The sequence below is a fragment of the Platalea leucorodia genome (genome assembly GCF_965183815.1).
Source record: "Platalea leucorodia genome assembly, chromosome: 11".
Taxonomy (NCBI): Eukaryota; Metazoa; Chordata; class Aves; order Pelecaniformes; family Threskiornithidae; genus Platalea; species Platalea leucorodia.
This window is the reverse complement of record NC_138833.1, coordinates 16,175,119-16,192,897: the sequence shown is the minus strand read 5'-3', so window position 1 is coordinate 16,192,897 and position 17,779 is coordinate 16,175,119. Positions and strand designations below refer to the sequence as shown.

Below are 17,779 nucleotides of genomic sequence, written 5' to 3'. Positions count from 1 at the left end.
CATTAAAAGATGTTTTCTTGAGGATTTTTGTCACAAAATTTATTATTTTAAAACTGATCCCATGAGATAAGAATGAGTTTTGATAAAGCCAATATATGAAGCCACATTCCTTGCTTCCCTGAATCCAGGATATTGGCTGCTCTACTTGTGCCAGCTGGCAAAGATTCCCAAGGGGCTGCCTGCCAGGTATGTGCCGTCAGAAACCTCCAGCCATTGCTGCTCTTCTTTTCTGCGCCTAGACCTCTCCTCCCGTGCCAGAGACTACAAGGAGATGATGCGGGAGCCAAAAATACTAGCTGCTGTTGGCATAGCTGGGGGACTACAGTCTTGGGCTGAATGGAGTGGAAGAAAGAATTTGCCTTATGATTGCTAGATATATCCGAACTGTATTTCCTTACAATCAAGTATAGAACATATTGGGTCAACACGAGCATGACTTATCAGTATCCTCAGGCCCTGAGATTGTTCAATGGATTATTGAGCCATGGTTATGCACCCATACCAGTAGCAGAATTAATCATCTTCTCAATTATACTGAGATTTCTTTTTCTGTCAGTGTGGGGTATAAAACCTGCTAAAAAATAACGTGTTAGCAAATGCTTGCAACTTTTTAGGAGTGATAATGAGTTAAATTATTCCTTTCTGAAATCTAGCTCTTTCTAACTTTTTTTTGGAGCCTTCATGTTATGACCAGAGCGCTATTATGCTTTCCAACTTGTCACATAGCTAAAAGCTCTTGAGAAGCTGTAGCACGCAACCTGCAGCTATGTTGAATTATTCATGCGGACCAAAGGTGGTGAAACGATGCCAACGTCACCCTGTGGTCAGGCCTGCTCGCTGCCTGAAGCAGCTCGGAGGTGGTGCCCTGTGGCAGGAGAGACCTGGATCAATAACCTTCCTCACCTCTCCCGCTCCCTTCTGCTGGCTGACATCAGCCATAAAGCCTTCAACAGTCGGCTCCCCCCGGCCACACACATGGTCAGAGAGGGGTTGTCTCAGTTACAGTCTGTTCTGCTGCTGGTTTCAGGTATTTAAAACATAGAATTCAGGTATTTAAATCATCAAATTGTTTAGGTTGGAGAAGACCTTTAAGATCATCGAGTCCAACCGTTAACCCAGCACTGCCAAGTCCACCACTAAACCATGTCCCTAAGCACTGCATCTACACATCTTTTAAATACCCCCAGGGATAGGGACTCAACCACTGCCCTGGGCAGCCTGTTCCAGTGCCCGACTGCCGTGAAGAAGTTTTTCCTAATATCCAACCTAAACCTCCCCTGGCGCAGCTTGAGGCCGTTTCCTCTCATCCTATCGCTTGTTACTTGGGAGAAGAGACCGACCCCCGCCTGGCTACAGCCTCCTTTCAGGCAGTTGTCGAGAGCGACAAGGTCTCCCCTCAGCCTTCTAAGCAAAATGACAGGTTTTTAAGTGAGAGGCAGGTTCTTGTAAGACTTTGACTGAAGGGAGAGAGCAGCAGCGGCTAGGCACTGACAGGGCGGGAGCCCGCGGCTGACCGAGGAGAAGAGGCTGAGGCGGGGGACCGGGCCCGGCGGAGGGCTGCTAGGGGCCGGGCCGCCGCAGGCCGATCGCCCTGAGGAGACGCTGGGCGCCGCGCCATGGCGACCGAGCGCGGCGGGGCTAGCGGGCGGGCCAGCGGGGACCTCGCTGGACGAGGTAGAAAGCGCAGGGACAACGAGGCGGCAAGGACGACGAGGCGGCAAGGACCGCGGGCCGCCCGGCCGGGGCCGTCAAAGACCCGTCAGCGCGACCCCGCACCCTCCCGCCCCGCCGGTGCCATGACAACGCGGGAGGAGGCGGAAAGCACGGTCCTCCCGCGGCGGCCGCTCTGGCCGCAGGAGGATTTACTCTCTGTGGCGGCCGCCCCTTCCCCCAATGGGAGGAGGCGGCGGACGGCATGGCCCGGCATGCAGCGCGGCCCGCGCCTCACTTCCCGGCCTGGCCGCTAAGATGGCGACTCCCATGCACCGCCTCATCGCTCGGAGACAGGCGTGAGTGCGGCGGGCGGCCGGGGCGGGGCAGGGCGGGAGAGGCGCCGCGGCGGAGCGGGGGCTTGCCATAGGCGAGCCGGAGCGAGGGGAGGCCGGCCGGGCAGCGCCCTGAGGCAGCCGGTTGCGGGGAGGGGGTTGCGGAGCCGGCTGCGGGCCCCGGAGGAGCGGGGCCGGGGCAGGGCCAGCGGCGTCCCCCGCCAGTGGGGGCGGTGGGTCCGCAGCGCTTTTTGGGGGGCACGGAGCCCCCTCCTCGCAGGTGCTCCGCATCCGCGGCAGGGCGCTGCTGGTCTGTAAGGAAGCCGCCCCGAAAGACGGCGGGGTGGCCCGGTTCGTGACAGCGCTGCGGTGAAGTGACGAGAATGTGGAAAAGGAGAGGACATCGTCAGCCGTTCGCTTTTGGTGTTAACGCTAGTTAGCAGCGTTTTGGGAAAAGGCTACCTTACAGGTGTCGGCAGGCCATAGTTTTCAAGTGTGTAAGATCTTGTGAGGCAGGTATTCACTGATCTTCATCATAGACTTTCAACAGTCAGATTAAGAAAAAATAAGTTCTAGGTTCATGTTGTGATATGTTTACAGAAGTGTAAAAGAGAGGCAAAAAAAAAAAAGGCAGTCAAACGACCTTTGCTCAGCTATGAATATTGCATTCAAGTACCTCAGTACCAAAGGGATCTGATTACCAAACACGGAAATGAGGAAGAGCCAACATTTTTGCTTGTTTATGTTAAGTACAGCAAATGCCTGTGTTCCACTCTCACGTATTACTTGTGTTGGCTTTTAATTTGTTTGTTGGTTTGGATTTTTGTTTCTTCCTGAGAATAATTTATTTTTTGTGTTTCAGTTTTTAGAGTGTGTTTTGCTTTTTGTCTGATCGTAAGAGTTGGATAAAATATGGATGACTTCTGCATTCTCTTTCCTTTTTCAGTATAATTTCAGTATAATTTTTTTTTTCTATTTTCCAATGAAAAGTAACTTGGAATTTCAAAGTACTCATGGAATACTTATTCTTTTAAGTTGCTGTTTTATTATGAGTCAAGGAATGATTTCTTACATTTCTTCTTATGTCTCTGTGTGCTTGATGGGTATATGCTGAATTGTACGTCTGCCAGCCCCTGCTTCTAGGTTGTGGTCATTGATCCCTGTTAAAAGTTTACTTCGGTCTCATGCTTTTCATTACTGTTAAAATGTATTAGTGTTGATATTGTATTTATAGATCTGTAGTTGTTGACCTATTTTGGTCTGTTTTCCTGGTAACTACTTATATTGCTTTTAGGGCTTGATCTTATCATTTTAGCTTGCATAGAATTGTCTGCCCTGGTCACGTGAGTAGTACTAAAACCCTGGAAATACTGAGTTATATTATTGTTGCTTTAAACTTCCATTCTGTTCCTGTGGAGACAGGTCTGGGCTAGTTTGAGATAGAAAAACATTAACTTTTTTGGGTTTGTACGTCCAAGGCAAGACAAAGCAAACCATTCAAACATGTTGGGTTTTTTTTGTTTATTACTAGACATACTGCTTCCTGTTCAAGTCTGAGTTAATTGTCCAGTGTAGGTTGCAAGTTTAGTTAGTGTTCTAGTGCTGATTTAGATTAGTATTTCTAAGGCTAGATTATGAAGCTAGATACTCTTTGCATTGAAAAAGTGATGGATTTTCAGAACAAGATTCCCTTCAAGATACAGTAGAACTGTCACAAAAGGTGATGGCTAGTGTTGAAAGAGAAGCAATTCACACCTTGCCTTGAAAAGCAATACTCCTTTTGAGAGAAAAATGCTCACTACTGGTCTGTCACTTTATGCTCTCTAAATACTAAATGTATAGTCTAGGAGCTGCCTCCTAGTTAAGCCAGGGCTGTTAATTTCAGATAGTTTAGATGGGCTGGCCTTGAAAAATTAGTATTTTGGTGTTTGGAAAAAATGATAGAAGGTGGAAATAAGTTAAAGCAGTTGCACCGAGCTGTACAGGAGCTACAAAGGCCTTATTTCAGTCCTGGCTCTAAAACTAATTTGTGATTCTGACCTTGAGTGAGTCACTTGACCGCTGTATGAGTTTCCTTTTCTTGTAAAGGAGGAGGGTGTCTGTGAGAAGATAGCAAAACAGCTTTTGCAAAGCTTCAGAATAGTGGAGTAAGAGCTAGAATACGAAAATATGTGTTTTCTCCCTTAACTGGCTTCTAAAAATGATCAAAGGATTTTACCACAGTGTGAAAACTGAAATGTGGATGGAAAATGCTCACTAAATACTTCAGGTATTTGGATGGTACAGAGCAGTAAGTGAAGTCTTGCTTGATTTACATTGCACAAAGTGAGCAAGAATCTGATTGGTCTTAGGATAAACCTTCTGCCAGCCTTTAATGATCCTTAGTAAATTCAAATAAGCTACAACTAAGATCATCTCTGTTCTACTTGCTCAGAATCCTAGGCTGTCCGTGAGAATTTGGCAGTTTGGTACTTGCGTTAAATTCTAGGATTTGGAGATGAAGCTGCCTGCTTTTTTCTAACAGTGTTCCAAAACTTAATTTCAATTACTTATCTGAAGCAAGCTAGAACCATGCACAATTATTGGATAGTAACAAATTGTATATGGTGTAATCATTCCCAATAACTGTTGCACAATTATATCCTATAATGCTAAAAGCTGTGCCAATTGGGTTGATGAAAATGTGGTTTTGGTGATAGGATTAATCTTTGTTCACTGACAGAGAATGGTCCTAAGTAGCATTTTTCAAAATGTTTGTTTACAGTATCTGAAGGGGGTGGGAAATTATGGAATCTTCAGAGTGGGGGAAGACTGCAAGGTAGGCTAACCAGCAGCTAGTATGAAACTAAAAGTGAAATTCAGGTGCAGTTGATGAGTGTGTTGACAGTTGATGTCAGTAGTTCAGCATTTGCTACTTCAGCAGAAGGAGACTTAAGCTGAAGCTCTGGGATAGAGCAAAGGTCTCTTTGTTCTCTTTCACAAATAGTTGATATGAGAATGTTTTATTAAATGGAAATGTATTTGCCTAAATTCTGTTATTGTTCTTGTCCTGACTTAAGATATATAATTGCTAAAGCACCCCTGAGTGTCAGTCTGGTTTAATCATAGCTGCATATGCTGTTAAGAATCTGTCTGATTAAAAAAAAATATTTTTTCAATCGGTAGAACACACTTGGAATCAGTCACTTAAGCAATTCTGCATTTTTATAGGGAGGCAAACAAGCAGCATGTAAGATGTCAAAAATGTTTAGAGTTTGGACATTGGACGTATGAATGTACAGGGAAGAGAAAATACCTGCATAGACCTTCGAGGACAGCTCAATTAGCGAAAATTCTTAAAGAAAAAGAAAAACAACTATTACTGCAACAAAGGTAAGATTGGCAGAATGAAAATGCCTAGTTTATTAATGAAAAGGTGACTTTGTATGTGGGTGGGAAAGATGGTGTCCTAGACCATTTGCTGTCATCTTTTCTTCCAGACTCTGTGATGCTTGCTTAATATTAAAGCCATTTTGTATGTTAGGTGGAATATGTGCACTTAGGTCCCACAAAATTAAAATGTTGATCGTTAACACCTGCTCATCTGAAATACACTTAAAACTTTTTTGGCTTGTCTGAAACAAAAAAGTGCATTAAGCTAAAGTTAAAATAGTTGGAGACTTTTTTGTAATGGAATACTGTTCCCGAATTCCTTGGTTACTTGGTTTCATATGTTTATGTGCTAGTACAAGGAGGTTGGTGTGAAGGCTGTAAACGTATTTATAACAATGAAGCAATCCTTTCACTTCTGTATAGGTTTGCTGTTAGACTGTGCAGTTAAAACCTGGTCTTCTGGATATGACCTGACAGTGGATCTGTGCCAGCACAGCTCTTGTATGCTGCTCATTATGAGCTGTAATGGTTAAACAGGTGAATGAAAGTTGGATTATCAGGTGTTTTTAACTCTCAAGTGTAAAGTAAAACCATCTCACTAAATTGCATAATTATTTCCCTTTTTGACATTGCAGAAAGTGAAAGATACCTGCAGCTAAACAGAAAAATCTAAGCAAAATTCTGCATTTGTGTAATGTGATTTCCTTTCCACTTTGCTCTGTGAGTACGCTTTAATGCTTCCCCCAAGTTTAATAATTGTTTTAGCAAGCAACTCCAGAGGACAAAGAGAAAAATAATGTAGCAAATGAGTTTTCCATTAAATTCTGTTCTGCCATTGCAACTCAGATTTAGTTATGGTAGCTGAAGAGTTGTTGTCTCTCTCCTGCTGAGGGAGAGTATCATTTACAGCAGCTAAAATTGTTGAGGACTTGGAAACATACCCTCTGTTGCTGCCACTTGCAGCTCAGTAGGTCATTCCAGCTGCCAGGATGTGAGTTATGGAAGAGTGCTCACACCTTTTGCTCTGTTATCTTAATGGGGAAAGAAAATGGATGGTAACCTCTGGCTGAGAGGTCTGATTTGACTTCATCAGCTGTTCAACTGAGGCAGCAATATGAATCAGAGTGCTGAAATACTGACTTAAGTGGAAGCCCATTAGCTTGTGTTGAGTGACATAAAATGTTTGATTTTTGAAATTAATTTTGATCCCATGAGTAATTCTGAAGCAATTGTAATCATAAGAAATCAGGAGCGCTTAGGCTATAGAACTTGTTCCATTCAGAGCAGAGTTTGGAAGAGTTCTTCAGGGACTCAAGATTTTAAAGACAAAGATTGAATTTAAGACTCGGATTATTTCCTTGTTCCTTTTCTGCCCTATTTCTGTTGAATTCTGCAGGTTAACATTGGAGGATAGTGAATTGAGGGTGAAATTGCTTGTTGCCTGGCCATTGTGCTTGAGTCCATGTATGGGATAATTTTATATAGGAGTTACAGGACTGTCCAGTGTCTGTCATGAATGGAGTTTTTTGAGCTGTAAGACTTAACAGTCCACAGTGCAAGAGGTAGGTGGCGTGAAAAGTCATCTCATAAAAGGAAGACTAAGTAATCCTTCGATGGGAACAGTTTTTAATCCTGGTTAAACTGGGCTGGATTCATAGTGGTTACATAAGCATAAGCTCTCTGAAGCTCCTTAACTGTGCCATGAGGTATCCAGTTCCTCAGGTGCCAATGTTACACTTTCAAGGATGAAGCTTATTCTTCATAGAAAGAACGACTTCCTAGGTCACACTTTTACTTTTTGTATAGCTTGCTTTCGAAGGTTATTTCTTGTCTGCAGAGAAGTTGGGTCTCCTACAGGTCTGCTTCACAGTATTTGTATCATCATCTTTAAAGACCTAATAATGAATCATTAACCAGAAGGCAAACATAGTCTAATAAGGTTAATATTTACTTTTTGACAACTGCACACAAGATTTTTCAGCATTAACTCATTTCAGCAGTTGTTCCAGGATCCTTCTGTTTGGGCAGTGTTGACCCCACGATTCTGATGGACATTATGGAGGTTTTGCTTACTGGCATCAGTAAAGCCCACTGCTTGCCTGTCCTAGAGTAGGAGTTGGGAGGGGAGGAAAGGTGAAAAAATGCTTATTCCTTAGCGATATTACTGCATTGAACCAAAACCAGGATGCCTGAGTCTTATTTATGGCTCTGAAGACAGTGTGGTGCCACAGGGAAAGCGACCAAGTGTCACGAAGCAGATCTGTTTGACCTACAGGGGACTGACCCCTCTCAGTTGCGTAGTTCCATAGAGTAGGGAACTCCTATACTTATCCGTACGTTAAACGCTAGAGGGAGGCATAGAACTGTGCCAGGGCAGCCCGGGTTATTCACACGCTGAATTAGGTCCCGTCTTCTAAAAGGTGCTTTGGGATCTAATTCTGTTTACTCACAGTGACTTCTCTTACCTGTGAAACACCTGGTTACCTATGGTAAGGTTATAAGACCTACAGGAGGGATTATAATTTGGTTCGAAATTTAAAGATCAATGGATCTTCCTCTTGCCCACAGGAGATAGTGGGGAGTGTGGAAAACTCTTCTGTGTAATTATAATATTTTCATACCATATGTATGAAAATAAAAGAAATTGAAAAATCTCATTTTTGTGGCATACAAATGGCATTGAGTACTTTAATTGAAATACAGTATAGTTTACACTTAACGCTTTCTTCTTTTTACCCTTTTTCTGGAGCCTTTATCAACACATACTGCTGTCTAATTTCTAAATGAAATATATTTACAGTTTTTACTTTTATTTCTGTGTATTTAAGATGGCTTCCAATAGTAGGTTTCAGTTGAGGAAAAAGTATCGTGGTTCATGAAAGAACGTACAACTTCCTCATACATCAGTGTCATGTTAAGCATGTTGTAAGTATATGATGAGGGACTACTGTTATCACATGTATGTTCCAGGTTGAATTAATGTGCTATATATCTGCAATGCATTGAGAAGAGTATGTGACTGGTGCGTTTGACTGAAAGAATTTTATTCTCTTAAAAAAAATCCAGAAGTGAAGACTGTTTAAAAAAGAAAATCCACTAGTGTCTTGTTAAAAGAAACTTTCTTTTGTGTCATTTACCACTAAAACTTTCTGTGAGTGTATGAATACATGGGAATCTGAAAGACAAATAGCTGGAAAGCATCAATATAAATAGATTGTTCTGTGTCTTTTTGTACGTGAAAGAAATACCTGGTGAAAGCTATAGACTAATACAGTATTTTACCCTTTATTTCAATCAATTCAGTTATTGCTAAATATAGGTACACAGAACTTTTTTCTTGTATCCTTCTCTCCTCTGCTTTTCCCATCCCAAAATGTTGTATTCCATATAATATGAAGAAAAGAGTAAAGAAGAGTAAAGCATACGTAACACAGGAAATTAGAGGTGAATTGCTGCTTTTTTTTTTTCCCTGATTTGTAGGTATTGTTGTTTTTCTGGTTTGAATAGTGATTGAAAATAGATGCCAAATGAACTTTGGGCGGTGCGGCGCTCTGCCAGTGGGATACCAGTTTTCTAATATTAACCTCAGCTCCACTGTGCTGCTATTTATTTAGTTTTCCTACTGCATTAATCAAAGCCATTGTTTTTCCCCCCCCTTAATTAGCACTGGAGAAAGTACTGCAGAAAGGAAGACCAAGAAAAAAAGGTATGTGGGGAACGATGACAAACTGTGCAGCTGTTTCAGTGTGTGGTCTTGCACTGAGTATTGCAGCAGGCAATTTGGAAGGGCTGTGTGGGGAAAGTCAACATTGCAAAGACAGTTTTGATTTTACTGCTTTTAGCCTGTTACAGGCATTTGTATGACAGACATTTGGAGAATTTCTACTCCCCCCTGTCCAAAACATCTAAATTCTCTGTCCTTGGCTCTTCTCCCTGCTGATTGTCCTATCTCTATGTGATCTTGTTTTAATAATAAAAATCTTCCTATTTCTGCCTCAGAGTTCATCAAGTGTATTTTAAACAACTGTGCAAGAATGGCATGCTGTTTTCTACTCTGTAATCACTCCACCTACCCATCCTGCTCTTCCTTTTGTTGTTTTCATTCCCTTCTCATGGCAGCTGTCTCTCTCTGAAGCTTTGTCTAGAGAATGAAATAAAGCATCTAAAAAAAAAAAAACAAACCCAACCCCAAAACCAAACAACCCCCTCGAATCCCAGACCAAAACAAAATCCAGGAACTAAACCTCCCTTGCCCCAAGTACTAATTGGAGCCAAGAACTCTTTCTCTTTTGACATTATTTCTACTTCACTTTGCAGTAACGTTTGCTTGGGAATCCACAATCCGCTTCTGCCTTTATTAGCAAAACCCTTTCAGGAACAGCTAGAGCCCTGGCTGTAATACTCCCGCTAATCATGTTATGAGTTTTACTTAAGGGGCATGTCTGTACAGGAACACCCTCATTATCTCTTTGCATTTAGTTGACTGTCCTCTGTCTCTAAATCTGATCTCTTAAAAACAGTTTTCAGAAGATTTTTAAAGACAAGGCCTTTTGTTTTGTGTGGCAGTCATTAAATAAGCCACAGCAGTTTTTTCAAACATGTCTTCATTTTAGGCTATCATGTGGAATGCGTCTTTATTGGAATACTCTTGGTGAGTGTCCTAGTTCTACTATCAGAATATGTTTTATCAAAGGCTCCTTTATCAGTAGTGTCCATTTATTGTTGGAGTTACTTAGGACTAGTGAGCTCATAAATTAACTGATTTCTAACCAATGTAGTTCAGACCTCTTCCTCCCTCAGCTTTCTCATAAGCTGCAGTTTTCTACTTGGCATAATGATTTTCAGAGTATTTGAGCTCTGAACCAATGCAAAAATGAAGAGCAAAAGGATTTATGGGGGAGGGAGTGGTTTGGTCACTTTTTCCTTAAAATTTTAAAACTCCTCCAGGCTTGAATTGTTATCCTGTTTTTATGCAAGCACCGAATCCATCAATATAAATTCCTTTCCAGATTGTTTGCTATGTATATTTTTGTTATGATACAGGAAGAATTAAATGCAGAAAATTCAGTGAAGCATTATCATTGAATATATAAGTTCCAGATTTAAAAAAAGAAAAGCAAAAGTTAGGGTTCTGGCAGTAGTGAGCACTAACCTTTTACATAGTTTATGTTTGTTTTGATATAAACATTAATAAGTAAGCTACAGGCTTAACCAGAAAAACAGGAACAGGCAAAATGGGTGTTGTACAATCTTGTGACCTCAGGTGACACAGAGCTGTCTTCTGGGTGCACGTTGGCTTCAGTGTTCCCAGACGGCATACTTTGGTTATTAACTGAAAGCCCACCTTATGCTTGGATCACATATAAATCTACCTGTCTGAAGGGTAAAATCATCTCTTAATTCACTTGTTTCTTCAGGCACCCAGCTGTGATTGTGCCCAAAATTGTAGATTTGATTTAAGTAGCAAGTTTAAAATCCCCTGGGGTTGTTAGATGATTGCAATAGAATTAGAAGGGACAAAAAGTCTGAGAGGCGTGATAGTATGTGTTAGAAAACGCAGCAGTTGTTCCACGACGGGTGCATGGAATCATAGAAGATATTAATGTTTGTGAGCTTGTTTTGAGGAGAATGAATGCTTGTCTCCTGGAGAAATTTTGTACTTTTACAGTGGTGTAGTAGATCCAAAGATCTTAGATCTACCAATCTATAGCATCTGGCTTGTCACATTACCTAATTAGGACAAGGGGAAGTAAATGAATTTTACTTTCTGCCATCTCCATCCTCCTGTAACTACCAACAGGCCATGTCTTGCATCACCTGAAAACAATTATCTGCTTGTTTCTTCTCTTGTAGATCTAGCTATTGCTTTCCTCTAGGAGAAGCAGTATTAATTGTTATATTCTGATGTTTCTGTGAGTGGGTTTCAGATTATAACCTGAATAGTGGAGGTCCATAGACTGCTTCTGTGGATTCTGTAAAAGGTGATTAGGAAAAGAAAGTTCAAAGTTATCATTCAGATCCTCTGACTGATTCTTGTCCATACAACTGTTTAAACTACTAGTCCCATTTTTTTTTTGTTTTCCTTGTTTTAAGACTAGTTTTTTGCCAACACTAAGTCTGTACTTAACCAGCCCTTATGGATTTATCTTTAATAAATAACCATTGTGTCTGCATGCGCAGAGATAACAGATTACAGATGTACTACAAAAACTTCAGTGGTTCATAGCTTAATACATGCATCTAGATTTGTCAGCTGACATGACCATGGCTGATACAATGAAAAAACATTACTCTTTCTCTAATAGCCTTAACATAGGCATTTCCTGAGTTGTATTTAACCAAACCCTCTGATTAAAACCTACTACATTAATTTTCCAATGAAAAGAAGATTCTGCGTTGTTATATCTAGTGTTTTTGCATGCTCTTTGGTTGACTTGGCAGGAAGCAGGGTGAATTAGTACTTTTGCACTTTGTTTGGAGAAAGATCTATGGGAGAGTTTAATTGTACTTTCTTGGAATTCATATTGCCTAATCGGAGACCTTGATCTTGAGAAAAATGGCCTCAGTAAGGGCTAAAAATGAAAAAAAAAAAAAAAAAATGCAGAGGATACAAAAATCCACTTTGCTGTGTTCATAATTTTGTCTTTATCTTGGACTGTTTCCACCCCTTCTCTTCCACCCTGAAAACATAAGCATCCTGTAGTGGCAGGTAATTTGGGTTCTTTTGCCAGGAGTAATCTAAGAACAGTTTCCGTTGAGTACAATTCTGACATTTGTGAAATCACTGATGAAACTTCCACCAACTTTCACATTGCCAAAATTTCATTCCTTATTACAGCGTTGTGCTAGGGAACTGATCTTGGTTAATTTTTCCCTGAGGCTTTAGTAGTGCAGGACATTCATACTTCTCCTGCAGCCTTGTTCTTCTATTTAGCCAAGTCAGTAACAACACTCGTCATTACTATGCACAAGATCCTTGCCAGCTTTCAAACTTAACCTTTGTCTGTAGTCCTGTTTTGGCTTACTTCACGTACGTGTGTTACTCTGCCCTTGCTTAAATGGCCAAAATACATTCATTCAGAATCAGGGGGGGCGGGCAAGCATGGGAATTTGTCTTTGATTGTTGGGCCTGGAAATTTTCAGACCAAATAATTGATCTTTGGATTACAATACAGTATAAAGAACACTGTGTAGTGAATGCTGTCTCTAGCAGGCCTGTTCTCATCTGTGTATTTGCTTTCTTTCAGATCTAAAAGTGTGACCAGTTCCAGCAGCAGTAGCAGCGCCAGTTCGGCTAGTGATTCCTCATCTGACAGTGAAGATTCTTCTACCTCCTCTTCTTCTGATGACAGTGACAGTGATGAGAGCTCCTCTACTTCCTCATCCTCCCCATCCTCGAGTAGTACTTCCTCTTCTTCAGAGTTCGAATCGGATTCTAGTTCCTCCAGCAGTAGCAGCAGCAGCACAGACAGTAGTTCTGATGATGAGCCACCAAAGAAAAAGAAGAAGAAATAGTGTGGTTCAGTCTAGAACTGTTGTTTGGTGGATGATAACACTCTTCAAAGATGTTTTGAGCACATGGTTGCCAAACAGTTTAAGTGGTCAACATTTCTACTGCTAAAACTTTCTAAATGTTTTGCATAGTTGTTCATAGGACACGAAAGGTATTAAATGGCATGTGAGACTTACTGAAAGAGTATTTTTGTGGCTTATCCTTTGATGGAAAATTTTACTTTTTTAGTTCAGAAATCTATCATCAGATTTGTTTATATGAGCTAAGGTCCAGTAACCTGGATGTTTACATGCTGGAAAGCAAAAGCTTTTTATTGCAGATCATGCTGTGCATCATATGCTACTACTCTGTTTATGACAGCTTCACTTACATTTAGAAAATCCTCTGAACTGTTAGAAGCAAAAGTTTTACACTGCTGGCTGTAGAGCACTGTCATTGCTGAAATTGAATGCACAATGTTGCACACAGAGGGCCTTCCATCTCACTGTTAACAAATGTATTATATGCTGCTGAGCTTTTTTTCTGACGGCTTTTCCTGATGCTTCCAGGTCGAGTCTTAACTGCAACATAAAACTTTAAATACTGTTCATTTGTTAATGATCAATATACTACTTGTACTGTACAGAGGCTTTAGTCTTTTCAACTCGCCTGTTTCCTTAGCTCATGTATTTGTAGTATTTTCTGAGACACGGAGTGTCTCTTGCAGCAATGTCTGTGTAAGAAAGAGGAGCAGTGCACAGTGGAAGAATTATGACTGATGCTGCTTAGGAGTTTCATCTTTGTGCCTTTTTTTGTAAATTAAATGTATCCTAGTGAGAGAAGGGCTTGAGTGGGTGTTTTTCAGAACTCCATTAGCTTTCCATACAGAATATGGTCAGTAAAACCAGAGAAATAGTAGCAACAAACAAAAATGGGCACTATTTTCAAGGAGATAAGAAAAAGGCCATTTTCACTGGATGCTCAGTAAGAAAAGGAGTCGCCTCTACATAGAGGTCCCAAAGGAAAGTGTTTCCCTTTTGATATTTTTGCAAAAAATTGTTGTTTAATGCAAGATTACCAATCTGTGTTGTTGGGCACATGGTGACTGGCATTATAGTCTGCGGTATAATCAGTCCATTATTTTTATGTAATAGTGTGTACGTGTCTGTGAAAATTTGGCATGGGAGAAGCAAGTTAGTGGGGGGGGGGGGAAGCAAAATCCAGACATACTGCAGAACAAGTATTGCTGGTTGCAAATTGAAAGTTATTTGTTCTTTTGGTGGATTGAAGCAGTTGGCATTAGTATCTTAATTTGTGATGCAGTCTCCTAAATTTCTTATTGTTGGAGTGCCCTTTTTTGGGGAGGGGGCATCACATGTGGAAGAATTCTTAAATATCTTCGTTTAGGTAAAATATAGTAACTAAACTATTTTTTATATTTTTATGGAAAAAGTAGTGTGTAGAATTACTTTTGAATAAACTGTGCTTATTTAAATGTTTGAAAATATGTATGTTGTGTGTGTTAGTCTGTAATCATTACTGTGTTTTACAGAACACTCTGCAGACTGTAAATAAAATTACCAGAAAATTGTTTAAGTCTTCTTGAGTGAATGTACCATTTAATGGGAAAAGTTAATAAATTATTAAACACTAGTTGCTAAGTTCATGCTTACTGCAAATCCAAACATAAGTGATGTAGTAGTAAAGCGTGTGTGTGGAAGCCTTTTGGAGTATAGGACTTCTTACAGCGCAGGGTTTAGGGCCATCTCAGCAGTTCCAGCCGGCCACAGGTGGCGATTGAAGCGGGCGTGGTGGTAAGCTTGCTGTCCGCGATCCCTTAGTTGTATGGGGACTGCTGGAAGAGGGGTGCGGAGCCTGTCTGGGTGGAGGTCCCATGCTAGGAAGAATATAGGTTTAGCTCAGTTGGTGGTGAGCTGGCCAGCAGCAGTGTGGATGTGCAGGGGGATTGTGATGAGGAACAGGCGGTCGTTCAGAAGGGAGAGGATGATGGATGAAGGCTCATCCTGTTAAGACCACGTTGTACATTCATTTCTTTAATGCTGCTGGCGTTTGTGTGTAGATGGTTTTGTCAGAAGTGCACTGCTTCACACAAGTGTATTACTTCTCCCCGTTAAGTTGTCTCTGCCAAGAAAAGACAAGTTTAAGATTGTTAGACAACTACTAAGTACTAAAGCTAGTCATTAAATTCAGAGGGTTGGTCTCTTCATACATCTGTTTTGTTTGGTGTCTACTGTCAGACAAACTGGGTCCATTCACAAGACAAAAGGAAATGCGTGTGTATGCTAGGTTCTGTCAGCAGCAGCTAGGATAAGGTAACGTAATTACAGATGATACTAAGGAGACCTTAATTCAACTTCTGGTCTGCTGTTGGCTGATGAGTGGAGATTCAGAGAGATGGCTTACTGCTTTTACTGCATATCTGATACTGCCAACTGCTGATTAAGTCTGAGACCAACCATAAGTCCCTCTGTACTCAGATTTTTTTTTTAAATGTTTAATTTCAAAGACAATATTTTTGTTGGTTTTTTAATTGCCCTTTCTGTTTAATTTGTCTCTACATATTCTTATTTTACAGAGTAAAACCTATCAGCCTGTCAAGAGCCTTGCCATCTTTCACTAGATCACATCCTGATTTCTTACTGGATGCTTTGATTCAACCTTTTTTCAACGGGAAAGGTGTTTCTTTAAATACTGTCTTCCAAAGCTCTAGGTTAAGTACAAAAGATCATGAATTCTTTTTAAAAACCCCACTAACTAGAAATTATTATACTTACTAAGCAGTTACATGAGACCTGTATAGCTGTGAACAGCCTCAATTTTAATCCTTCCAATTACAAGTAAAGCTGCCATTGCTAATTGAAGGGAAGCAATTGATGCAGTCTGGTAGAAAAACAGCCTCAGGAAAAGGCATCACATTTCAAGGAGAAACACTGGGAACTGATGGGAGAGCAGAAGAAGGGAGAGACAACCTGATCTTCTAGTCCAGGCCTTTATTAAATCAAACATCTGTCAGTCAGGAACAGGTTTTTGGGTGCCCTCAATGAAATCGCGTTATACAGTCTATTGTGGATTGATGGGTTTATTTACTTTTTGAGGGAGGAGTCCTTAATAAATAGGGCTTTTGCTATCAAATGGATTTGCTTTATAAAGAAACAATTCAACATACCTTAACCCCATGGGTTTAATTTGCTTTATGAAATTATATTTATCCAAGCTCTGCCTTTAACCAGACGCTGAGACATCAGTTGTGTCTGAGGCAGACCTTCACAGCCTAATTTTGTTAATCAAGATGTGTAAGGTGGAGGGGTAATACAAAACATTATACCAGAATACGCTTGACTTTTGAGATTTGGTATACCAAAAATGTCACTGGCAGAACGTAATTTTAGAAACATCATCGAAACCTGATAGGAACAGGGTATTTTTATTATTTTCTGTTCCTTTCCGTTATTTACAGTACAGTGTTACTTTCTCAGAGAGGCTGCCTGTGCCTTCCCTGCCCCTGTAAAGGAGGGAAGTTAGAGGTGCATTTAATTTTCAGGCAGGTCGAGGTTCCACCCCAATTTGATCCTGTTTTGTGTCGTAGTGTTGGTCATGTTTCGGTGTCATAACAAACTTCAGATTTCACTGCCAGTTAAAATAGTTCTGAACTGTTTGAGATTGGCTGTAGACTTAAAACTATTATTGTGCCTTTTTACAGCATTTTTCTATGAAGGGTCTCTGCAATTGTAGTATCAGGGACTGTATTTTTAAAAGAAGATTTAGATTCTGGAGTTTGTTATTAAAAAAGGGTTTTTTTTGCACCATTCTGCTGCATTTTACTCACATATTTGAAACAAATAATAAAGTTTTACTTTTTAAAATATGAACCCAAAGTAGAACTATGTTCTAGTACATTTTAAAATCAGTTTATGTGGAAGGAGTAGTTTTTGTTTAAATTAAAAATGTTTATGTAGTATAGTTGTAAGTTTTTAAAAAACAGGCTTTTTGGGACATTATTTTTAAAGCCAATTTTGGAAGTTTTGTAACATTGCCAGGTAATGGGCTTGGCTGCAGGGAATCCCCTGTGAAGCCACTTGTGTTTCTATGGGTCAATCCCAGTTCTGAATGCAGTGCTCAGATCTGCTGCTTTAGGTCAAAAACCGGCAACACAATGCTTGGCTGAGATGAAAAACTGAATTATAAACCAAAGCAGTGAGTTGCACAAAAGAGTAAGAGTGGTTTGAGAACAAATCATATGAACAAGGCTGGTGGGGAGCGGCTGAGGGAGCTGGGGGTGTTCAGCCTGGAGAAGAGGAGGCTGAGGGGAGACCTTATTGCTCTCTACAACTGCCTGAAAGGAGGCTGTAGCCAGGTGGGGGTCGGTCTCTTCTCCCAAGTAACAAGCGATAGGATGAGAGGAAACGGCCTCAAGCTGCACCAGGGGAGCTTTAGGTTGGATATTAGGAAAAACTTCTTCACGGAAAGGGCTGTCAGGCCCTGGCACAGGCTGCCCAGGGCAGGGGTTGAGTCCCCATCCCTGGAGGTATTTAAAAGACGGGTAGACGTGGTGCTCAGGGACATGGTTTAGTGGTGGGCTTGGCCGTGCTGGGTTGACGGTTGGACTCTATGATCTTAAGGGTCTTTTCCAACCTTAATGATTCTGTGAGTCTGTTCTATGAAATCTGCCATGTACGATGGCAGCGAGATGGGAGGGCTGGTGCTGGGGGCGGCCGGGGCTCCGGGGGGGCTTTTAGGAACGAGGAGAGACCCTGAAATAATTCTTCAGAAAAATTGAGTTCGGTTTCCGCGCATCTGGGCACGCTGTGGAGAGCGCTGGGCTTGGAGCTGTTTGTGGATCGCTGCTGACGGTTACTTTATGTCCTGTCTTGCACGACTTCGTGTTCAAGTTGTCAAGTAACCCCTGGGA

The 17,779-nt window shown here is 41.2% G+C and overlaps 1 protein-coding gene across 3 annotated transcripts; it reads left to right on the top strand.

Annotated features, from left to right (window-relative positions):
- The first annotated feature begins 1,648 nt into the window (after window positions 1-1,648).
- On the top strand, window positions 1,649-14,502 carry ZCCHC10 (zinc finger CCHC-type containing 10). 3 transcript variants are annotated; one of them, XM_082324536.1, is made up of 4 exons: window positions 1,950-2,009; window positions 5,196-5,357; window positions 9,022-9,063; window positions 12,605-14,502. In XM_082324536.1, the coding sequence occupies exons 1-4, from the start codon at window positions 1,969-1,971 to the stop codon at window positions 12,870-12,872; spliced, it is 513 nt and encodes a 170-aa protein (XP_082180662.1). In that variant the 5' UTR covers window positions 1,950-1,968; the 3' UTR covers window positions 12,873-14,502. The 3 variants fall into 3 exon arrangements, with proteins under 3 accessions (XP_082180661.1, XP_082180660.1, XP_082180662.1); XM_082324535.1 differs by lacking the exon at window positions 5,196-5,357 and having other exon boundaries at window positions 1,649-2,009; XM_082324534.1 differs by lacking the exon at window positions 9,022-9,063 and having other exon boundaries at window positions 1,649-2,009.
- Window positions 14,503-17,779: the final 3,277 nt, after the last annotated feature.